At 46.0% G+C, this 25542-nt stretch overlaps 1 protein-coding gene across 4 annotated transcripts in view; it reads left to right on the forward strand.

Moving 5' to 3' along the window:
- The window catches only part of LOC148521554 (ras association domain-containing protein 4-like), a 251148-nt gene that overhangs the window by 201303 nt on the left and 24303 nt on the right, over positions 1 to 25542 (forward strand). For all 4 annotated transcript variants that reach the window (XM_088474964.1, XM_088474963.1, XM_088474966.1 and 1 more), the window contains 3 exons: positions 1759 to 1823; positions 22561 to 22712; positions 24639 to 24740. In XM_088474964.1, the coding sequence (XP_088331090.1) occupies positions 1759 to 1823; positions 22561 to 22712; positions 24639 to 24740 (319 nt within the window). The remainder of the gene's footprint in view (positions 1 to 1758; positions 1824 to 22560; positions 22713 to 24638; positions 24741 to 25542) is intronic.

The following is a 25542-nucleotide window of genomic DNA, read 5'->3' on the forward strand; positions in this document are numbered from 1 at the left end:
AGGCTGATTTCCACAAATCTGACAGCACTTTTCGCCTATTTGAGTTTCGCCGGGTCCCGTTTTCGCTTCCTTTGGAATCGAATAGGGCGAATAGCGGGGCCGCACATAAAAAGTTTTAGTCTCCAAAACACGCAAAGTCGGCAAAAAGTACTGCAGGCGACATCTTTCTGACTTTTCGCGTCGAATTGAATATGCCCCTAAATGTTGTCAACATTTGGATTGTGGGGGTGTGTGTTATTTTTTTAGATAAGATAGTATAACATGTCAGTCATAGAATACATAAAACTATACAAATATAGGAATGAAAACTGCTGTACCTCACAGTAAACTCCATACCTTGACCATCATATTCACACATTGAAAAAGCTGGATTCACATAAACATACATGGAAAAAGCCATATCCACAAAAAAATACATTGAACAAGCCATATCCATTTCTCTTAACATTCTCACAAAATTATTTTATAAATTATGCTTCACAGGATGTCCCTTTCTCATATATCTGCTTTCTAACCGTCCCAATTTTCGTAGGCTGTCCCACAAAACTAGCCATCAGCCCAATACACTGGGGATATCGGAGGCTGGTATCCTTCTCCTGGGAGTCCAGGAGAATTCCCAGAAATTCGGGAGTCTTCCAAATAATAGTAGATGAGCATAGTACACATTTATACACTAATTCACTTATCCAGGGGAGGGGATTTGCAGTTATAATGGCATGGAAACGGCACAGTAGTTTGCCCCCCTTGCAGCCCAGTCTTGCTATGGGGCTCTGAACAAAAATCTGCGAGTCCAGAGGTACTGTAAGTGCAGCATATAGCGAGTTGCCTAGCAGCTAATTGAATCGACCCCTATATGTTTTTTTAATCAACTTTTTTTATTAACAGCATCCATTAATTACTAACAAGAAGCAGATGATACTATGTAGGGATCAATGAAATGAAAGTGCTATTGTGTTACTGTAATACAATAAATACAAGAAAAAAAATGATGTCTGTTCTTTATTTTAATCAGGGGAAAGTAAAATGAAGTTAAAAGGAGAAAGATGAAAAGGGCAAATCCTCAATCACATTTTATCTGTATAATATTTTATATCCGTAAAAACATCATCCGAATTATGACAATAAAAAATGGGCATGACAGCTTAAAACCTCATCACTAGGTAACATCTGGGTACTGTGACAAGAATCACATAGACCGGAGTAAAATCCAACAGAAGTTTATTTCTCACCACAGGCAGATACAAGTATACAGGTCAGTGCAGTGTTCACAGACCAGATGTTACAGCAGGTACACAGAATCTTTAATTCTGCAACACAGTTTTTTTAGTGGCCCTTCAGGTCCAGGATCCCTAAAGGCCCTCATACATCAGCAACTGATTGCAGCAATTGTGTATAAAAATCTTTCCCTTTTTCAATCGATTGCAAATTGCACGATTGCTGCAATCAATTGCTGATGTAAAGGGGCCTTTACACTAGTCATCCCTGGGCCTATAACCTGGGTGACTAATTCACAGTCAGGATCATTGTGGATTTGCACTGACAACTTTAAAGACAAGTGCTGCTAATTACCCCTGCTTGTGGCTTACAAGTGATCCCAGGAAAACCTGGACTGGATCTCATTACTATGCAGTTTATTGCGCCATCTCCACACAAACCTGCTGCTCCACATTAACTTCATGTGAAAGCATGCTGTCTTTGTCACAGTACATTATATTCTGTTTAGCATCACAGATTAATCTATAACTACTTTCCCTTTAGTCCAGCATTACCTATTGAAGAACAGCAGAATAACGAAGAAGAGCAAAACAACAATGCTGGTAAAAGTAAGTAAAACCGAGCTATATGGTTCTGATATGTGTATAATTCTGTGTGATGTTTGTATTCCACTTGAAATCTATAATTTGGCATTATTAGTTTCATGACTCCAAATGCATTAACACTAATTTTCTAGTTGCCAGGAACGTCAGGGAGATGTCACCCTCCTGCATTCCATCCACTTATAAGTGAAATTAACAAGAGGGAGGAGCATAATGACATGCCCCACCTCCTCTGTGCCATGATGATCAGTATAATTTATACAGCAGACAGGCATAGCAGTGCATATAACTGCATTGGGGCTCAACAGCACAAAAGATAAGTGTCTGTCAGAATACAAAAGAATAAACACTCTACATGTACAGGTGTGTCCTTATCTGCATATACTTTTTGTGCTGCATGGCACCACTGAGACGCTCCACCAGAGGTGCAGATTCCCGGACGTTTTCCTAAATTGCGTTTTATTTGCATCGTAACTGAATACAAATTCGCTTATAATGTCCTAGGTAATTAGGATTTCTGTAGCATAGGAATTGGTATATGGTCACAGATTAAGCATAATTATGCCTGGTGCGAGGCATGGTGCAGGTCACACGTATGGACCTGTTTTTTGCCTGTTTACCAGATCAGCGACTGAGGGCCTAAATCAGAGTTGTATGTTAATGCACAGTAGCTGCGTCTTTGGACACAGCTACAGTGCAATAATATGGTAATGCCACAGGTGGCGTCAATAAATAGCTCCTGCTGGCTTTCGTGATCCGCAGTTGCATGCGAGGACACAGCATCTGATCACTCTACATGACCATCTGTCATCTGAATAAACTTTATGTTAGAAAGGGGGAGGGGGCTTGGACTGCACACCCTAATTTTAAACATAATGAGAGGTGCTACTGTTAAATTTGTAAATAAACCTTTTAATACATTCCTGCCTATAAACCTCTAAGATTCACCTGCCTGGAACCTCTAAGACAAAACCTGCCTATAAACCTCTAAACACAACGCTAATTGCATACGCAGTATGACCGCAAATAAAGACAGGAGTGGAATCTGTGGTTCCAACGCACAAGTATTATTCAGGTAAAAGTACAGTCAGTTACACGCAATCTATACATACATAATTTAGGCGTAAAAGGAAATAATACAGACCAAGTACGGTTATACATACGCTGCGCCTCTGGACCCAGAGATAGACTTCTGAATAGATATCCTCAGTTCACCCAAAATTCAGCATGAACTGGCAAACCAGTGTTTGGACACATGTATTTATTCCCCCCCAGACTGAAACAGGACAAAGGGGAAACTTCCTGCTGATCTCATTGGTTCCCAGAGGAGGAGCATATGTAATGACACATTTAACAGGTTGTTTCAAATAGACTTTCCCTGCCTCTAACAGCCGGGGTCTTTCTGGTAACGCCTCCTGTAACATTCCATCAACTAAAACATTTTGTTGCTTATAAGTTCTGCGATCCGTAACTTGAGTTTGCATGATGCGATCTCTCCACCGATAACACCGGGATTCTGTAAAAAGCGTACGCATCAGAACGAGACCAAACATATTTTGCTTATCATGTATAATACCTTAGATATCAAAAACCTCTATTTCTTAGCATTTAAACTAACTTAACCAACTTGAATCATACAATTTGATGCTAATGGAACTTTATGTGCGAATATGTAGTGTGTGGGTATTCGGGGTTTGGTAAGGACGCTAGTTATTAATGAGTGAGATTTAAGTGCATAATCTCTCATACACGAAGTGAACATCCAGCAGTGTGGATGGCTGAGGGTTGTAATTCTACATGCCCTCTGTCAGCAGGCCCCCACCTGCTGTGTTCAAAGGAAAACAAAACCTCTTTTGTTCTCACAGACTCTTGTGTGAAGTGCAAATGTATTATCACCTCAAACTTTTTGGGATTTGGAGCCATCTTGTCTAGGATTCAGGCAAATCCAATTGTGTAGATATTATATTATAATTGCCACAACTATACTTTATCTGCATCCAGGGATTCCCAATTTGTATGTAAAAATACCCATTGTCTCTTCTTATTTACTTCTACTCAGACAGCTGGTTTTTCCCGTTGCCCTTGGTAGGTAAACAAAAACATTGCCATCTGTTCTTAGCTCCTGGGTTATAACTTGAATTAATGCTGACCACACAAAATGGTGTCTTGCGATCTCATTTCCAACATGAAGTCTTGCGGCCATTCGCAAGATGGCGTCGCTGCGATTAAATTTTAAACTGAACTTGTCTCACTCAATTATTCAGCTTCGACACTACCATACTGAGACTTGTAGTACAATGCAAGGGACAAAGTATAGAGTGAAAACACTAAGAACAATCATAGTCATAATAATCCTGATGTCACAATCCCCTAGGTTTTCAATTGTATGTGCGCATGAAGTATTTGAATTGAGGTTAATACTGCAATCAGGTGTAATAAAGTGATTAGCAACTAGGATAAACACGTGAATATAGGATTAGTCTGGTTTTAGCAAAACAATACTGTAATAATACAGATGGACAATCACTTGATTGATGCAAATAAAACAGTCGGAGTTCGGAATGTGGAAAATAACCGGCAGTCTATGAACACAGTAAGCAGGTGCTGGACCAGATGGAACTGAACTAGATGCACACAGCAGGATTAAATGCAAGAAAGTCCAAAGTAGCAATGCACTGCATACATAGGTATAAATAGTGTGAGACAGACGTGGTAATTGCTGATTAAGGGCCTGATTCACAGCCGTACACAATTAGCGCTCGCTCGTCCAGAAAATAGGGGTGGCTATTCAAATGAACCGTACGCTCTTTGCGGTCTGTTGCCGCATCCATGTCTGAACGAGCGAGCAAAACATACGCTCGTTTATTTGTTAAAAACGCCCCCTGGCCGCTCGCACCATACGTCATGTCCGCTATTTAATAGATTAATCGAGTACATCGAACAGCGTATGAACTGCTTGCTATTCTTGTGGTTGGTTTTTTCAACGGCTATTTTGCGAGCAGTTCTGAGTTATAAAAAACCAAGTGACGTGGTCAATTACGCTCCAGTTTTAATTATGCACACCCATAAAACGCCCGTTTTGACCTTTAAGCACGCCTGCGTTCTGATCTCCACTCCCCCGTTTTCAAGCACCTTCCCCTGTTACCACCCACATACGCCTCATTCTGTCACTCAAAATAGCAGGCACTCGCTATATAGCGAACAAACGATTTTCGACCGCACTGACTGGTTCGCGCATGCGTATTATAAACCGTACGCATGCGCAGATGGCCGAACATCGCTCGGAACGAGCGTACTGCCGCTTACGAGTGGCTCTGAATGAGGGCCTAAGTCCAGAGTAACCGATATGCAGATAAACAAAGTCCTGGTAAGTTGGTGCAATGTAAGTAATAATACTGATGAAGTTATGATAGTGTCCCGGATAACAGGAAAGCAGGAGTAAAAGTGCATACGATTATCTGTGAGATTTTCCCTTGAAAAAGTGAACGATTTTTTGAAGTGAACGAAAAATGTTCCTTCACTTAATGAAAATAGTTATGTTGGACAGTCTGAAATGAACTACAAACTACAAACGGGAGCGCGCTTGAACGATTTTCATTCATCATTATAACTCAGAAACTGAACAATTTTTTTAACAATAACAACGTCTGTCATGCCTTCAGCATAGGGTTTGTTGTGTTACACTAATTCACATTAGCAGCCCCACCTAGTGGTCAGGACAGCAGCAGTTTAAATCTGATCCATTTTGACCTTCTTAGCATTCCATAGCAGTCTAGCAATGCATTCTGGGCTAAAGGAGCTGTAAGCAGCCATATTTCTTTTTCACATGGTCCCAGACAGTCATCATTACATATGTTCAACCTGGTACAGCATCCAATGTTTTATCACATCACTTGCCATCACTTGTCATATCATCACTTATCAGATTACTTATAATTTCCATGCAAGTTCCTCTATCGAATAATCTCAGTTCTTCAGATCACATCTGACTGGATTATTGGAAGATAGAGTATTGGTTATGCTGGCTGCTCCAAATATGTCAGACACTTAGTGCGGGGCAGTACAACGTCGTTCTAGTTAAATCGTTCAAAACATCATTACGTGTGTACGCACTTTAAAACTTGGTTGCAGTGAGCCAGAATCAAAAGTAGTAAAAGGCAGAGATATTCTGGGTTAACCTAGAGCACAGTCACAGTGGTAGACTTAATGACCTGGCACTGATTGCTCAGTTCTGTGGCGATATATAGCCAGTTCTCCAGGTGCAACCCACAACTACCTGATTTAGATAATCAGGCTGCAATAATAGACCAGCCAGGGTGGAATGAGCTAGACAGACCTCAGGCAGAGAGCGACACCAGAGGCAAGGAGGAGGAACTGCTCAGATGTTGTCATTACCCCCTCCCTAAGGGGCGGATTCCAGACGCTCCACAAATTACTTTAGGGATGTCGTAATTTTTACAGAGGAGACGTGACTTGGTAATACGGGACCCCCTTGTACAAGATCAGAATCATCCAAAAATTGTCTAAATCCATCGTTTGCAACAACCACTTACTTCCTCGGGTAACATCGGACCAGGTAGCGTATTTGCAGAAACTGAACCCACCAAACTGTTAGAAGAAAAATATAGTGAAGTATATCCGATTTTCATAAAAATTTGTGAATGTTGTACAGGCTCTGCAGGCTTAGAACTGTAGCATCTGGGAGATGTTATAGAAGCAGATGGACACTTGGAAGATTGGACTGCCAAAAGACACCCAGAGGACTGAGCAGCAGGTGAACCAAACTTCTGAAATACTGCACAACAGAAGGCTAGGGGATCTTGAAGCATTGGAACTTTTGACTCCATTAATGGATTGGCCCACTCCAAGGCTTCCCCTCTGAAGGCTAGAAGAAGGTAGCCCACTATCCAAGCTGGAGTAACAGAGCCTGAGGATGGTTCTTGAAAGTACCTGATGTTATGGCGCACTAAAGTGCTAAACTGGTCAAGATCCCCATCAAAGCAAATAGATGGCTGGGTATCAGCTGGACACTCAGGGACTTGAAATGGTACCTCAGATGACTCTGGAAAGATAGCAGACTCAGATGACGTTGATTGGGCAACTGACATTGGCTGGTCTGGATTCTAAGATAGCTGGGCAGAAACCTTGGATGGCCCTGGCTGGGCAGAAACCTCGGAATGCCCAGGCTGGGCAGAAACCTCGGATGGCCCCGGCTGGGCAGGACCTTCGGAACAGATGTCTGGCACCCCTCGGCTCTTAGACAAGGAGAACAAGCCCTCTTGGACCTCTGGCAAGATAGAGACTCTTGGATCTGGACCACACCGGGAACCTTGGAAGAAAAAAATAGAGCAGCACATGGACTGGCGACCGACACCGCAGCACTCAGAACAATAGATGGAACCTCATGCCCGGAGGTAAGGGCAAACAGGTCCTCATGCCCGAAGGCAAGGGCTGGCTGGACCTCATGCCTAAAGGCAAGGGCTGGACTATGAAGCGACCCAGGTATGGCAGCATGCTGAAGGGATGACACTTGCATAGAAGCAGACAAACAAGAGTCCCTAACTGGGATGGGCAGGCCACTTGAACTGGGAAGCCCAATCCTGGGACAAGGCACTGGGACTGGGAAGCTACTCCTCCTGGGGCAAGGCATATGGACTGGGAGGTACTTGGACTGGAGGCCTCCTCCTGGGGCAAGGCACTCTGAGCCTCCTCCTATGTCAAGGCACTTGGGGCCCCTTCAGGAACATGCACCTTAGACATCCCTCCTGTGGCTGGACATTCTGAATCCTTTCCTGGGACTTTGGCACTAGAGACCACACTTGGAGTTTTGATACCGACGACCCTTCCTGGGGCATTGACACAGATGGCCCCTTCTGAGGCGTTGGCACTAGAGACTCCTTCAGAAACTGGGACTCAAGACCATTTCTGGCACTTGGGCACTCTTGTGACGTGAAACAGGCTTCAAATTCCTTACAGGAGTGGCAGGCAGAAGTTCCTCCTTGGGACAGGAAGGCTTCAAACCCCCACTTGGGGCTGGAAACTCGGAACCCCCACTTGAGGTAACAGGCTCGGGACTGACAGACTGAAGACCAGCTTTGAGACTGATGGTATTGCATGGAACTTGAGCTGATGTACATACATTAGTAACTTGGGAATGGCACTGCGACACTCGAGGACCCTTGTGGGTTGGAAAACTTGAAGCCATTCTTTCGAAGAGATATTTGGGACCGCTTTCTGGCTTTCAAAACCCGGAAAATCCTCCTTGGACTGCAGACTCAGGCCACCTTTCTTAAATGGAATACTCTGCACCCCTACCAAGGGCAGCAGGCACCAAAGCTACTGGACCGATGGTACTTAAAGATTGGGGTTGCACTCTGACACCATTTCTTGGTTTCCGAATGGGACAGGCTAGAATAAAATGTCCTGGGCCCCCACAACACAAGCAAAGTTTATTGTCCCTATGATGCTGGTGTTCAGTTTCTGAGAGACTAGGGTGAAAAAAAACTCTTGAGATCTGCCTTTTGTCTGTGCAGGAGAGGTACGCCTAACAAACAGTCCCAGAGTCACAAGAAAACTCCCTTCCTGGAACCACTTTTATGGGGTTCAGTCTACCCTGAAATTCAGGCAGTTCAAAAAGTATTTCAGTTGAAAAGTTTTGCAATTGAATCAGTTTTCCTCTGAAATCAGCCAGCAGTCTAGAGTCCATGAATTGTGTCAGCTCTGGAGACAGAGGGTTAACTTGTGACGAAGACATTTTGACACCCTATAATCAACCTCAAAACTTCAGCACACATTTTTTGGGCCAGGTCATACTGTTGCGATCCCCAGGACAGGATTAACAATGGGTTGGGTGGAGCTGCAGCTCCAAGGTCCCCTATAAAAATAGGGCCAGACTGGTTCTGAAGGTAAATCCTTCAGAACCAGCTGTCACTGTTCTGCAGCATTGTGGAAGAAGGCTTACTGCACTGCCCACCCACATTGACATGCACCAGGTCCAGCCATCGCTGAGGAGAACAGAAAGTAAGGCAGAAGGAGCAGGGTGGGAGGAGCCAGAAAGACAAACTGCATGAAAGAAGATAGCCTGAAGCAAGAGGTCAGTCAGTGTACAGGGGTTACTGTACTGGGATAGACAGGGCTAATCTGCACGGGACAGTGGAGACTGAGGAAGGGAGATTCTCACCTCCACCATCCAGGTCCGAGCACATGAGGAAACATGAGTCAGCTGTTGCAGTGTGCACGCTGGGGAGTCTTCTGTAGAGCTCCTCCCTGCTGCTGCCTGGCTGGGCCACTAAACGGGCTACTATGCCCAGGGCCGACGAGAGCCGTGCCGGGCCCAAGTGCCAGGGGGTGTGGTCTAATCAAAAGAGGCGTGACCATGCCCCCTTTGAAAAAAATTATTATTTCAGTGTTGCGAAGTGGCGCTGAGTGCCCCTCAGCCGGTGCACAGCCAATTGGGGCGTGATCAGCATGATCGCTCTCCCCATAGGCCTAGGACACTGCTCTGGCTGCTGCTTTAGCAGCCACAAGCAGTCTTCCAGTGCAGCCCAGCACACAGCAACCCGGGCTTGCTGCAGGGTATTTTGTACCCGTTCCTCCCCACCCGCTCCGCGCCCCCGTCTATGCAAGTGAAATGTACAAGTAAGTCAAATGCTTGTAATTTGATTGTCCCAGTAGCTGCTCCTAATGCATAGGGGATGCACAGCTTGCACAGGCACTAGCAGGAATACCCCTATTCCTACACAATCAGATGCAGACACCCCCTCCTCCCAGCCACATCCCAGACCAGCAACAGGTACCTGGAACCTTCTCCCAGCAGTCTCAGCCCCATTCTTGATGTGGAATTGGCTCCAGTCCAAAATGTCCTCCATGCAGTTTTTCACTCTCCCAGTGTCATTCTGGCTGAGGTGTAATATTATTTATCATACATGTTACTAACTTACATGCAGCTAAAGGTAGAGACATTTAGAAAGAAGTATATTCGCGCTTTTAAAAAGCAGCTCAATAATATGAGTCTCAGAATGATATAGGTATATGAGTGCTAATGTCTGTGTAGGGTATGGCACTTAATTAAAACACTATAAGTGGCACCTAAAAAAGAAAACCTATTATTTAAAATATTGAAAATAAATGCTTAAAACTCTTTTTGAGTAAAAGTAAATGGGGTACGGTGATCAGATGTTATGAATCTCAGAGAATATTCACAATTGAATCATACTAGGAACATGAACCTCAGGAGAGTATAGTGAATTGGTTGATCAAGAGTCAATTGTTAATAGAAACTTAAAGAGTCGAGGACAAGATGGCTCCTAGTTGAAATGTGACCTAGAGGGTTGAAATGTACTTGGCAAGTTTCAGTCTTGAGGACTGGTATGCACTTGGCTAGTTGCAGTCTTGAGGGCTGGTATGCACTTGGCTAGTTGCAGCCTGAATAGCTGGTATGCACTTGGCTAGTTGCAGCCTTAATAGCTGGTATGCACTTGAGGACTGGTATGCACTTGGCTAGTTGCAGCCTGAATAGCTGGTATGCACTTGGCTAGTTGCAGCCTGAATAGCTGGTATGCACTTGGCTAGTTGCAGCCTGAATAGCTGGTATGCACTTGGCTAGTTGCAGTCTTGAGGACTGGTATGCACTTGGCTAGTTGCAGCCTGAATAGCTGGTATGCACTTGGCTAGTTGCAGTCTTGAGGACTGGTATGCACTTGGCTAGTTGCAGCCTGAATAGCTAGTATGCACTTGGCTAGTTGCAGTCTTGAGGACTGGTATGCACTTGGCTAGTTGCAGCCTGAATAGCTGGTATGCACTTGGCTAGTTGCAGCCTGAATAGCTGGTATGCACTGAGGGATATCAGGAATTGCTGCAAAAGTGAATTGCTTGCTTGAATAAACACATAATGAATTGCAACTGAAACTGGGGAGTTGTAAATTGGATATAGTGCACATAGTACTGAATAGCAGTGCAGACACCTGGGTGTTATTTAGCTGATTGGCCACACAGACACAGAGAAGCTGCTGAGAGTGCTGGAATGAATAAACAAAAAGTTAACCGTACTGGAGTGCAGCTGCCACTGCTTAAATGTACTTGCTGGGAATCCACACAGACACTGAGGTGTGGCAAGCACTGCTCTATTGTCACTTGCAGGTAAATCACACACACTGGGAAGCGGCAGCCACTGCTTAGATGTAACTTGCAGGGAGTACACGGACGCTGGGACACGAGGAGCTGGAACACACAGGAGGATGAACTACTCAATAGAACTGGAAGCCACAAACAAATGCTATAGCCGGCATGGAGTGAAGGGCTCGCTGTAACTTATGCGATGCAGGATCCAATCAAAGGCATTTCCTGCAGAGAGCCCTTCCTAATGAGTGCTAGTGTGCAGCTGAGCTGTGCACACAGACAAGACATGATTAGTGTGCAGCTGAATCCAGCACACAGACAAACAGCTAGAGCTGTATACAGACAAGACAGGAATCCGGCTGCCTGCAACAGCCGGAACATGGATCAGAACAAGATGCAGTATCCCAGTGACAACTATAGTTGGGTTCTTCCACCAAGATGATCTGCTGTCGCGGGTCCTAACATCAGATAGTCCGTGATGTAAATGGCGGCAGTCTGTATCCCTATCTGTCCCTACCTTGTCCAAGCAGGTCTCCGATAGGAGTAGATCGCTTCCCGCTTTGTTCTCTGTGCAGCATTCACTGCCCGTCTCTGGACTGTGACTGGCCGTGATTGACCAAGGATGTCGTCACAAGTCTGCGAGGTTTCGGACTCTCAATCTGTTCAGTGTGGGCTCCCACTAGTGCGCCCCTAATGAATTTCGTGCAGTACTTGCACTCTTTCAAAAATGGCTGTAGGCTGAAATGGGCTTCTTTTTTATACTTTATTAAATTGATAAAGCAGGAAGTTCATCCTGGAAGTTGAAATTAAAAACAGCGGTAACCGCATGGTAAAAGGCCATCTTCAAAATTACCAGTCAAAAAGACCTGGTGTAAAACTCATGTTAAAATACATATAGATAAAAAGATAAAGTGCCGCTACAAGTGTAAAAGTATATATGTGATAAATGTTAAAAATGGTATTTATAAAGGTTAGCATTTAAAGGAAAATGAAAACATTAAAAAAATTAAAGGGTTTGATTATAGAAAGGCATTTAATTCGATATCGATATTCATTCCATTTGGTTGCAGAGTTTTCATTTTATATAGCCACTTTGTTTCATTTATTTTTAAACTGCAACATATGTCTCCACCTCTCCAATTTTGATGGACTTTTGAATGACTGAACTTGAGACCAGGGGGGTAATTTACTAAAGTTCGATTTGTGATTCATTTTTATGAATCACTGAAATCTCTTGAGATCGAATTGAACTCGAACAGCAAAATCCCTCAGTAAATCTCAAATTTACTAAGAATGGATTTTGCTTTCGATTTTCAAATCTAATTTGATCTTGTTTCATGTTAAGAAGGGATGATTTGTTCGATTTGGCATATTCATGTCCAAATCGAACAGCAAATCCCTGTCACGAATGGTGTCTGTGAGTTACCTGTCTCAGGTGATGAGTGGGATTCAACGGAGACCGGCATGACTGGAACCACAGATGATGTAGATCGCTCTATTGCTAGATTTATGTAGCAGTGAGCACTGCCTTTGATGATAAATGACAGGAACTTGGAGGAACCAGACTGAGACCGGCAGGAAGACTTGTTGAGTTGAACTGGTGAACTTGGAACTTGACTCTGGACTGGAATAACGTGGATTGAACTGATGAACTTGGAACTTGACTCTGAACTGGAATAAAGTGGATTGAACTGATGAACTTGACTCTGGACTGGAATAACGTGATTGATCTGAAAAACATGGAACTTGACTCTGGACTGGAATAACGTGACAATGGCTGAAGGGAAATCAGGTAATGCTGAGACGAGGGCTAAACAGGGTAATCCGGAAATGGTGTGACAAAGGCTGGAACTCAGTTGCAGGCTGGATAGGGTAATTGGGTATAACAGGTTCAGGAAGGAATGAATAGGTTTGAGATTTTAGGTTCAGGGAGGGAGTGGGTAGGTAGAAGGAGCAGGAGTTGATCCACAGCAGGAAGCCTGATGCAGGGTAACATGATGCAGGTTTGCAGGGTGCCAGGGACCAACCAGGAGTAGGGCTAGCAGCAGAGCACAGGACTAAGGTCAGAAGCACACAAACTCACTTATAGCTGAAGCTGAAAACACAGGAGTTGCACTGGCCTGGGAACTAGCAGGATTACTGGATTGCCAGGTATTGCTGTAGCAGGACGTCTGGATTGCCAGGTATTGCTGTAGCAGGCTTTCTGGATTGCCAGGTATTGCTGTAGCAGGTTTTCTGGATTGCCGGGTATTGCTGTAGCAGGTTTTCTGGATTGCAGGGGAGATGAACTGGTCTGGGAACCAGCAGGTTTTCTGAATGCACCAGGGGTTGCTGTCAGCAGGAGCCAGGGATACACTTGTACACAGAAACAGCACAAACCACAGAAGTAACGAGATGTTCAGGCCCAGAATGCTATCAGGGGAGGATATATATACCCTGGGTCTGGCTGCAATTGGTGGATATGGACAGGTGGTCTGGCAGTAGCATTCTGAGTGGTGGAAGGCACAACATGCAGAGGGAGTATTCATCTCTGCAGCACTGAGTCAGAACTACACCTGTGATTCCAATCAGGGCTAGCAGTGTTCACAGACAGGAAAGGACCCAGGTGAAATAATCACTGTGGAAGGAATACATAGAGAAGTGCTGCAGCAGCATGATCAGAACAGGTGCTCCAGGCAAATTACACATACAGGGCCTGATTCAGAGCTGGACGCTCTGACCAGAGCGCTCGCTCTGAATCAGGGCCCTCCTACCTAAACTTGGAGCAGCCTCCTGGCCGCTCACATAGCTGTGGGTGACCACCCACAGCATATGCGAGCGGCCAAAAAGATGGTCGCGATCGTCAAGACCATCACGACCATCGGGCTTGCGACGAGACCCTGCGGTAGGGTCTCGGTGACCGCAAGCCCTGGAGTGATTTTGGCTCTATCAGAGCCAAAAGCACTCCCACTGACATCACTAGTGATGTCAGTGGAGCCGCACCCAGACGGTAGGCATTCCCATGGGAACGCCTCCGTCTGGCAGCCACGCCCCCGACACGCCCACCAAAGGGGGCGTGCTGTCACTCACCATCAACAGCATGCTCCCTTTGGTGCGAGACCCATAACGACGGCTACCCATAACGACTGCTACCCAGTCGTTATTCTGGTCTCACGCATGCGCACGACGGAGCTCCCTCCGTCATGCGCACTAGGGCACCATCGACCCGCTTGCGAGCGGGTCTGAATCAGGCCCACAAATCCATTGAGACAGCTGGCAGTGGTAAGTCAACAGGCAAAAGGTGAAAACTAGACAGGTTCGTGACAACGTGACAATCCCACTTCAACATGAGCATGATCACTTAGTTTTCACACAGATACATGCAGACATCAGTGAGATGTATGTATCTGCATGTATCTTATTGTAGCAAGCTTCTAAATAGTTAAATGTAGAAAAAAAATTACGTGGGGTCCCTCCCCCCCACCCCCCCAAAACAGAAAACCAGCCCCGGACTTGTCATAGCCAGTCCTGGTTGTCTAAGTACATGGAAAAAATTGCATAGGGTTCCACTGTACTTAATACAACCAGCACTGGGATCTGAGAACCAGTGCTGGTTCTGGAATTACAGGGGAAAAATTGCGTAGGGTCCCCCTGTAATTACCAGCATCATCCCTGGTGAGTTGGGGACCACCCCCAATAAAGGGGTCCCCCTCTCCAGGGCACCCCTAGATTGGTGTCACAATCCGGTGAAAGTGATCCTCTGTGGAGGACGTTGAGCCGGGGGGTTCAGGTGACTATCGGAGTGACTGTGGCTAGGTCTCCTATTTGCGGCCGAACCCAGGTTTGGCTAGACCTGCCCAGAGGCGCGGAGTCTAACTCACTTGGTGGTTTTCTCCAGTGACCGCTCCAATTGGGATTTGGTTTTCCGCTGCACCAAGTGAGCAGGTCGCGACCCTCTGGACAGGTACCTGGGAATGGCAGAAGACCGGGAACTATATTACGTTAAGTTATTGCTAGAACACTGGAGATACACTGGAACACAATTAGAAATCCTGATCACCGGCTTGCATGAGATTACTGAGAATGTACTAAGAATCACTAAGAAATCCAGGAGCTGACTAGCTCAGCAGCTCAGGGAGATGTGGACACAGGCAGGTACTGGAGTTTGCTAAATATGCAAGAAAACACAAACATACTAGGGATTGCACATACAAGAGTAGAGTGGACTCAAGGAATATATTGGGAATGCTAGAAATGTGGTACTGGACAAAGGCCAAATACTGGGAGAGCTAGAAATGCTGGTACTGGGCAAAGGCAAAATACTGGGAATAATTATATATGCAGGTGCAGATTGCACAGACAAGACATATAGGGAAGATAGGCATACACTGGGAGAGTGCTAACTGCAAGTGCAGATTTGCACTGACAAGACACAGAGCAGATGGACACAGACATGTGCTGGGAGGACCAGCTGTGAGCTAATTAATACCAGCAGGTAATCTGACACTTCAGTGATACAGGGTAATAGCCACAGGAAAGCTGCAATAGAATTAGCAGCACATATACAAAGACACACAGGGAAGGGACATGAAACACTGAAGTACTGTGAGAAAGCTAAAGTCTCAGAGTAAGGTTTAGCATGGAAGCTAATACAGGAAACTGGGAAATTGGGAGCAGGCTGAAGCACCACGTTGAAGGATTTAGCACAGAGCAACAGTGGGAGTAACACAGGCACTTGGAATAACGAAGTTGAACAGCGTCTTCCTGGAGTTCTGGAGGTGGATTTATACCCAGGGGTAGCAGATTACTGGAGCACAGCATCAGCTGACTGAAATCATGCTACCATAGGTTAGGAGTACTGTCACATGAGAGGAACTGTCATGGCGGCGCCCATGATGGGAACTCCGATCCCCAGCACACACAGCCGACCATGGAAGCTCGCAAAAAGCACCTAAGGCAGAATACTCAGCCCATATCCATCACTGCACCAGACGTCTGACCGCAAGGAAGTCAGGGGAAGCCGGCAAGGAGATGAGAGAGGCCGATCCTAGACTGAACCCTGACAGTACCCCCTCCTTTTAGGGTGGGCACCGAACACCCATAAAGGCTCAACTGGAACTCCTCAGAAAGACACAAAAAATATATTTGAAAAACACAGGAAACTCGAAAATCTTGATTGAAGATACAATAAGAACTGGAAAATTTAGAAGAACAAGGTTCCCAATACCAGATGGATTCTGAGACTAATAATTGGACGAAATAGTCAACTTGGTCCAAGAAAGGTTGGTCACCAGGAAGTCATCGATTCTTCTTCTTTTTCTGAGACTTTTTTGAACCACTTGAAGAAGAAGAAGACTTAAGTTGCAAAGTGTCTTTCATGGGAACTACCGAAATAGTTTTTTCATCGTGCTCAGGATCATTGGGCCTGATTCAGACCCACTCGCAAGCGGCTGTCCGCTCGCAAGTGGGTCGATGTTGTGCACTGCACATGCGCACGATGGCGGGAGCTCCGCCGTGCGCATGCGCCAGACGCGAAGAGCGAAGGAAAGTCCTTCGCTCGTTGTGTCTGATCAAAGGGGGCGTGCTGTCGATGTTGATTGACAGCACACCCCCTTTGGTGGGCGTGCCGGGGGCGTGCCTCCCTGACGGGGGCATTCCCAAGGGAACGCCTACCGTCAGAAGCCGGCCCACTGACATCACTAGTGATGTCAGTGGGAGTGATTTTGGCTCTGATAGAGCCAAAATCACTCGGGGCCTTGCGGTTGAAAACCTCAACCGCAGGCTCCGGCTCGCAGTTTCGATGGTCACGACCATATCGGCCATCAAACTGCACGCTCGTATAGGCTGTGGGTGGTGACCCACAGCTATACGAGCGTCCAGGAGGACGCTCCAGAATTATGGAGGGCGGCCCTCATTCAGAGCGTGCGCTCTGCTCAGAGCGTACGGCTCTGAATGAGGGCCATAGTCAGAATCTGTGTTATAATTCATCATCCTTGGACCAAATTCTTTAATGACTGCCGCAGTAAAGGCTACTAAATCTGACAGCATCGGATCCTGTGAACCATAAATAGGCTCAACCCAGTCCCAAGCTTTACCTCGGAAAGATGAAATTATAAATTTTACTACATTAGTAGGCTTGATTTCAGACCATGGCGAGGATTTCATAATAGTGATGAAATGATCCACCAAGGCATAATACTGCGTTATATCTCCATCAAAAAGAATGGGCATAGAAACATAGCGTCATTTTGTGAACCTCTTAACTGATGGGGCACTAAAACATTTGACTTTGACACAACACTAGAAGATTCTTCCTTGAGTAAAGAACAGGAGATCTTTCCTTGGGATACAGATTTTGAAATCCCTTTTTGAGATGTAAAATTTGAGACTTTCCCCTGGAATATGAGACTTGATACCCCCTGCCAGGGTACATAACTAGAAACCTCCTCTGGAGGTATGATGCTTGAAGCCCCATCTTGGGGAGTAACACTTGGAAACCCTTGTTCTTGGGGTACAAGACTTGAGACCCCCTCCTGGGGTAAGACACTTGAACTCTTCTTCGGAAATGTAATACTCGAAATCCCCCCCTGGGGGATGGCACTTGAATTCCGCTCCTGGGGTATAACACTGGGAACCCCATCTTGGGATGAGGCACTTGAATTCCCCTCCTGGTGGATAACACTGGGAACCCCATCTTGGGATGAGGCACTTGAAATCCCCTCCTGGGGTATAACACTGGGAATCCCATCTTGCGGTATAACACTTGGAACCCCATCCTGGGGTGAGACACTTGAGGTCCCATCTTGGAGAATAACACTTGAAATTCCCCCTTGGGGCACAACACTGGGAACCCCATCCTGGGGTGAGACACTTGAAATCCCCTGATGGGGTGAGGAAACTGAAACCCCCTCTTGGGGTGCGAGGCTTGAAACCCCCTCCTGGGGTGAAGAACTTGAAATAAGGACTTTCTCTTGAAACGTAACACTTGAAATCCCCTCCTGGGGTATAACACTGGAAACCCCATCCTGGGGTAGGATACTTGGACCCTTGTCCTGGGGTGAAGAACTTGAAACGTAACACTGAAAATCCCCTCCTGGGGTATTACACTGGGAACCCCATCCTGGTGAGACACTTGAAGTCCCCTCTAGGGGAAGGACACTAGGAACCCTCTCTCTGGGTAAGAGGCTTGAAACCCCCTCCTGGGGTAAAGAACTTGAAATGAGGATTTCCTCTTGGGGCGTGACACTTGAAATCCCTTCTTGGGGTATAACACTAGAAACATCCTCCTGGGGGGTAGCATTTGAGGCCCCTTCCTGGGAAACAAGATTTGAAACCTTCTTTTGGGGTGAGAGACTCAAGGCCCCCTCCTGGAGTACAGAACTTGACACTCCCTGTTGGAGTATGGGACCTAAAAGCCCCTTCTGGGGAAGCTGACTTGGCTTTTCCTTTCGGGGTGCGCAATATGAAACCCCCTTTTGGGATGCAAGAACACAGACTTCCTCCTGGGGTGAGTGGCTCAGAACCCCCTCTTGAGGTTTATAACTTGAGACCCTTTCTTGGGGAGTAACACTTGAAATTACGGTCCGCTCCTGGGGCATAACACTCGAAACGAAGGCCTCCCCTTGAGGCGTGAAACTCGAAACGAAGGCCCTCTCCTGGGGCGTGAAACTCGAAACGAAGGCCTCCTCTTGAGGCGTGTAACTCGAAATGAAGACCCCCTCCTGGGGCATGAAACTCGAAACGAAGACCCCTCCCTGGGGCGTGAAACTTGAAATGAAAGCCCCCTCTTGGGGTACAACACTTGTAACCCCCTTCTGGGGTGAGAGATTTGAAACCCCCTCCTGGGGCATGGAACTTGAAACGAAGGCCCCCTTCTGGGGCGTGGAACTTGAGACCCCCTCTTGGGGTGCGAGACTTGAGACCCCCTGCTGGGGTAAGGAAGTTGTGACCCCTCCTGGGGCAACTGACTGGAGTCCCGTATTGGGAAAAGCAGAATCCAGACTGGGACTGGAACAGGCAGAATCCGGGCTGGGACTGATGGAAATGGAATCCGGGCCATGACCAGTAGAAGTGGAATAAGTAGTGTCCCTGACTTTAAAAGGTTGAAATATCCTCCCAATCTTTCTTAGACGAGGGTTGAAGCATCTTGTAGCAGGGCCCCAATCGAAAACTTGAACTTTCTTTTGCTTAGTGGACATCACCTCCTTATTTGTAACTGAAGAAACGGGAATCACTGATGGATGATGGGGAGAACTGAAAACGCAGACATTAGGAGTCACACACTTGTCCCCACTTCTCAGTGGGCGCAGAGTACAGTCCTTAAGAAAGTGATCATCATAACCGCAATATAAACACAGATGCAGTTCCCGGCATCGCTGACGTTCAACCTCAGTAAGTTTAGGGCGCAGGTAACTTTGATGCTTTACTTTAGTTTGCTTGGAAAAGCTGTTAGTCAAGTCAGGAGTAGCACTAGAAAGCTTGGAAATAACTTGAAAGATTTTGGGACGGAGATTTTGTAGTTGTTCTAGAAGCCAGTAGAAACTCTTGAAAGGTTCAGGGTCACGAATATCAGAAAATTGGGGAACCAGAGGACATTTGAGAGGTTCACTAGCTTGCACAGAAAATTTTTCATCTGTAGGGGTAATTGAAATTTCGGAATGGAACTGTGGAGAATTCACTGACGGAATTTGTGGTGTGTCTGGGGACAAAGCAGCTAGAACTGAATGAATAACCGTCATTTGACTAGAGAGTTCTTGCAGCTGCTGTCTGACGGATTGCAAAGCTGTCTCCTGTGCAGACACACGAAAGAGTAAATCCTGAAAACCTGCTTCAACCTGGAACCTTGCATATTAGCCTGTTCAAACTGTCACAATCCGGTGAAAGTGATCCTCTGTGGATGACGGTGAGCCGTGGGGTTCAGGTGACTATCGGAGTGACTGTGGCTAGGTCTCCTATTTGCAGCCGAACCCAGGTTTAGCTAGACCTGCCCAGAGGCGCGGAGTCTAACTCACTTGGTGGTTTTCTCCAGTGACCCCTCCAATTGGGATTTGGTTTTCCGCTGCACCAAGTGAGCAGGTCGCGGCCCTCTGGACAGGTACCTGGGAATGGCAGAAGACCGGAAACTATATTATGTTAAGTTATTGCTAGAACACTGGAGATACACTGGAACACAATTAGAAATCCTGATCACCGGCTTGCATGAGATTACTGAGAATGTACTAAGAATCACTAAGAAATCCAGGAGCTGACTAGCTCAGCAGCTCAGGGAGATGTGGACACAGGCAGGTACTGGAGTTTGCTAAATATGCAGGAAAACACAAACATATACTAGGGATTGCACATACAAGAGTAGAGTGGACTCAAGGAATATATTGGGAATGCTAGAAATGTGGTACTGGACAAAGGCCAAATACTGGGAGGGCTAGAAATGCTGGTACTGGGCAAAGGCAAAATACTGGGAATAATTATATATGCAGGTGCAGATTGCACAGACAAGACATATAGAGAAGATAGGCATACACTGGGAGAGTGCTAACTGCAAGTGCAGATTTGCACTGACAAGACACAGAGCAGATGGACACAGACATGTGCTGGGAGGACCAGCTGTGAGCTAATTAATACCAGCAGGTAATCTGACACTTCAGTGATACAGGGTAATAGCCACAGGAAAGCTGCAATAGAATTAGCAGCACATATACAAAGACACACAGGGAAGGGACATGAAACACTGAAGTACTGTGAGAAAGCTAAAGTCTCAGAGTAAGGTTTAGCATGGAAGCTAATACAGGAAACTGGGAAACTGTGAGCAGGCTGAAGCACCACGCTGAAGGATTTAGCACAGAGCAACAGTGGGAGTAACACAGGCACTTGGAATAACGAAGTTGAACAGCGTCTTCCTGGAGTTCTGGAGGCGGATTTATACCCAGGGGTAGCAGATTACTGGAGCACAGCATCAGCTGACTGAAATCATGCTACCATAGGTTAGGAGTACTATCACATGAGAGGAACTGTCATGGCGGCGCCCATGATGGGAACTCCGATCCCCAGCACACACAGCCGACCATGGAAGCTCGCAAAAAGCACCTAAGGCAGAATACTCAGCCCACATCCATCACTGCACCAGACGTCTGACCGCAAGGAAGTCCGGGGAAGCCGGCAAGGAGGTGAGAGAGGCCGATCCTAGGCTGAACCCTGACAATTGGCTGATAGCCCGCAGCTATCCCTGCCACCCCTGGGTGGCGGGTTGATACTGTAGGTGTAGTGCATTTGAAATAGAATTAAATATTGTCTTTTGCTGTGGAACTGCAGATCCCAGCAAGCCTCCCCCACATGCTGGTACTTGGAGAACCACAAGTACCAGCATTCGGGGAATTACGGGCCCGCTGGTACCTGTAGTTCCTCTGCAAAGCAATATTAAAAAAACACAGGACACACCTACTGTACATAGTATAATTTTATTAAACATACATGTACACACTCATACTCACCTATGTATCCATGTAGCATCGGTCCACTACTCCAGTAGACTATCCATAGGGTACCTGTGGTAAAAAACAAACATACTCACCTTCTCCTATGTGTGGATCTATCCTCTTCATTCCAAAGTAGGCATCCACGGTCTTCTTAAAATAAAAAGACTAATAAAACCGAACCACTTCAACTGATAGCAACCAGGATGGTTGTTATTTCCATCATGTTACTCAGGATGGCCGGTGGTTACACACAGCCTGTAGCCAGCGAAGCTGTGTACAAGAACGCAGCCACTGGCTACAGAAACTGGGTAGACACACTTAATTTTCAGGAATGCTGCCTGGCGCCACATCGCTTTGTCCCCAAAAAGGCTGCAACCTGCCAATCAGGCATTGCATGACCGTTCGCAGAAGGAGATCTGCACATGTGCAGCACAGATCCTGCGCATGAGCAGATCTACCATCGGAGTTGTGTAAAACTCAGTATCAGACCCTGAGTCACACACAGACGTGTGTGAAATGCCAGTCTCAGTATACATACTACTCCAACTTTGTAGTTTTGTGGCAATAGTAATGCGAATAAGACACATGGGGCCAAAAGTAATAGGGTGAGAGTTTAGAAGATGTGAGAGTTTAGCAGTAAGCTGTCAAACTTATTAAACTTGCCCAATGTAATAGAGTCCGAGAACATGCAAACTGTCATCCAGATGTTTTCCCATTTTGAAGATAAAACTCGACCAATGTGAGGGTGTGAGAGTTTACTGCGAAATGCCCACATTTTCTAAACTCTCACCCTGTTACATTTAGCCCATATTTTGTGAAAAAGTCCCAGCGGGTGCATGACGGAGCTGTATCGCAAAGTCTGTGGCGTACCAAATGGAGATATTTGGGGCAATCTGAAGATAAGTGTTTGTGGGCACATCTGTAAAACACTGTGCCTGCAGTTCCATTACAAGAAAAACATACACCTGATTAGTCACATTGGATAAATCTATTGTACATAGTACTGCTCAGACACACGTGAATGCCCTTGTACTGTATCTCTGCAGTGCTGCCTATGAGAGTACGTGCTATGTAATGCTCTTCTACTGTAGTTGGCAAAGCTCATTGCCTGCTTGCTTTTTTGTGTGATCTTATTTTCATTCGTGAGTGTCTGCTCTTCACACATTTCCCACCAGTTCCCAGTGAAGAAGAAACAATGCCACAGTTAAAGCGAACCAGAAGTGATGCCAGCTTTGTCCAGAGGCGATCAAAGCATTACAGCCCAGGAGAGGTACAGAGATTGAGAAGTCACAGATTCTCCATAAATGGCCACTTCTATAACCATAAGGTATACAACAATCTTCCGTCTCATACACTTGCCCTTAGAAAATAAGCATTGCACACTAAGGAGCACATGTGACAAACCTTCTAAAGAGGACTGGTGGAGAATTTTGGGCAGCACAGACGGTGTAATGGTTAGCGTTACTGCCTCACAGCACTGAGGTCATGGGTTCGATTCCCACTACAGCCCTAACTGTGTGGAGTTTGTATATTCTCCCTGTGCTTGCGTGGGTTTCCTCCCACACTCCAAAAATATACTGGTAGGTTAATTGGCTCCCCACAAAATTGACCCTAGTGTGTGAGCATGTGGTAGGGAATATAGGGTCTCATTCAGACCGGCTTGCAAGCGGGTCGATGTTACCCACATGCGCACGACGGAGGCTGAACCGTCGTGCGCATGCGCGAAACCCGGCGAGCGATGGGGAAGCCGTCGCTCAGGGTCTCGCACCAAAGGGGGCGTGCTGTCCATGGTGATTGACAGCACGCCCCCTTTGGTGGGTGTGCTGGGGCGTGGATGCCCAGACAGAGGCATTCCCATGGGAACGCCTACCGTCTGGGTCCTAGTGATGTCAGTGTGAGTGTTTTTGGCTCTGATAGAGCCAAAAGCACTCCGGGCTTGCGGCTGACGAGACCCTACCGCAAGGGTCTCGTCGCAAGCCCTATGGTCATGATGGTCTTGACCATCGCGACCATCTTTTTGGCCGCTCGCATAAGCTGTGGGTGGTCACCCACAGCTATGCGAGCGGCCAGGAGGCCGCTCCAAATTTAACTAGGACGGCCCTGATTCAGAGCGAGCGCTCTTGTCAGAGCGTCCGGCTCTGAATCAGGCCCATAGAGTGTAAGCTCCACTGGGTTAGGGACTGATGTGAATGGTAAGACATTATCTGTAAAGCGCTGCGGAATATATGTGCACTATATAAATAACTGGTAATAAATAAATGGTAATAAAATTTGCCCATAGCAATCAATCAGCTTCTGGCAATCATTTTATTGAACATACTTGATAAATGATAGCTAGAAGCTGATTGGTTGCTATGGATAATGTCTCTACTTGGCCTCTTTATAAGGTTTGATACATCCCACTAAGTACAGTTGGTGCTAACATGGCAATAACGACTGTATAATCTTAGCCCATAGTTAATGATCGAAGGACATTCTCTGACAGATGATGAAATTATAATTTTTTGTGTTTTTTATTATTTCAATACTTAGAAATGTTTGATTTGTATCTCCTGATAAATTTAAAAAATATTGATGTAATACCCCACTATACCTTCTGTACTGACTTACTGTATTTGTTAAAGGTATTTTTTGCCTTATACAGGGCGGGATTCACTATACTGAAAAATACGGTCAAACCTCCGAAAATGTAGTTTTCAGAGATTTGACCGCAATCACCATATCATGCACCAAGCTCCGTAAAGTTTTGCTGGACCCGGTAGGAAACACCATCCTAATAAAAGCCTATGGGCTTCTTAATGGAGAATTCCCCGAGAGGGATCTAATAGGATCCCTCCTAGGGTTCCCCACGGCTCACGCATGTGTGGAAGGACTCCCGGGTCATAAATTCGGAAGTCCCCACACTACAAAGGATAGCTCTTCTCAGGAGAGCTGTTCTTTGCTTAAGCCTACATGCTTACGGCGTTACTAAACACCACCACGCATCAGTGGCATCCCGCTACTGCAACCAAAATGCGATGCTTAACGTATCCCCCTCACAGTGTTTAGTGATTGTGGTGCAAACCTGTTGTGATCTTCTGCCCCTTTTTCACTGACTACAGTTTGCTTACAGGTACTGGACTGTAATGTGCCTTTAATATGTATAAGAAGGCATTGAGAGTACACGTCCTTTTGTACGTGTGGGATATGGGAAGGTCACAACACAGATTTCCTCTATCCTGCTGACCTATTAATACACATCTTTTTCTTTCAGACCTCTGTGTTTACTCCAGCATACGGCTCTGTGACAAATGTTCGTGTCACCAGTACCATGACCACGTCTCAAGTGTTAAGCCTGCTGCTGAGGAAATTCAGGGTAAGTGGAAGTTGCAATCACCTGATGGAAACATATTAATTAAAAACCTATAGAAACTGACTGAGGTTGTGAAGAGTAGAGTGATGTGGACCTTCTGGATGATATAACCCTTCACAGTTCAAGAATTTGGGGAATTGATACTAAAAGCAATGTGGGCGCTCTTGTGGCTTTTCTCCCTCATATTTTTATTTGTCCATTCTGACCTTTCTTAGGCCCACTCAAATCTTTTTCAATACAATCTTGTTTCATGCTGTCAAATCCATTGCTAGGGGGTGGTTAAACCCCAGGGGTGGGATGCACCAAGCATCACATCACAACGATCGCATGCATACCGGCGTTTAGTAACGCCATATGCATAATCATTTAAGCGAAGGGCAGCTCTTCCAATAAGAGCTGTCATTTGCGGTGTTGGGACTTCCGGGTTTATGACCTGGAGCCCTTCTGTACATGTGTGAGCCGCGGGGGGACCTGGGAGAGATCCTATTGGATGCCTCTCGGGGATTACTCTGAAAGAAGCCCATAGGCTTCTATTGATGGCATTATCTATCAGGACCAAGCTCCAAACAGTTTCACTTTCCGGAGATGCTGCATATGGGAAATGCGGTCAAACCTCTGAAAATGGCATTTTTGGAGGTTTGACCGTATTTTTTGGCATAGTGCATCTTGTCCCAGGTCATTCTCCCATTTAACAATTACATACAGGTTGCCCCCATTAATTTGTATTTTGGAGTCTCCACATTCACTATTCCCTCTCACCCACCTTGATAAGATCGTGTATCTCTCCTTAGGACTGGTTTAACAC

This window comes from Taudactylus pleione, unplaced genomic scaffold (genome assembly GCF_031769625.1).
Source record: "Taudactylus pleione unplaced genomic scaffold, aTauple2 ptg000157l, whole genome shotgun sequence".
Lineage (NCBI taxonomy): Eukaryota > Metazoa > Chordata > Amphibia > Anura > Myobatrachidae > Taudactylus > Taudactylus pleione.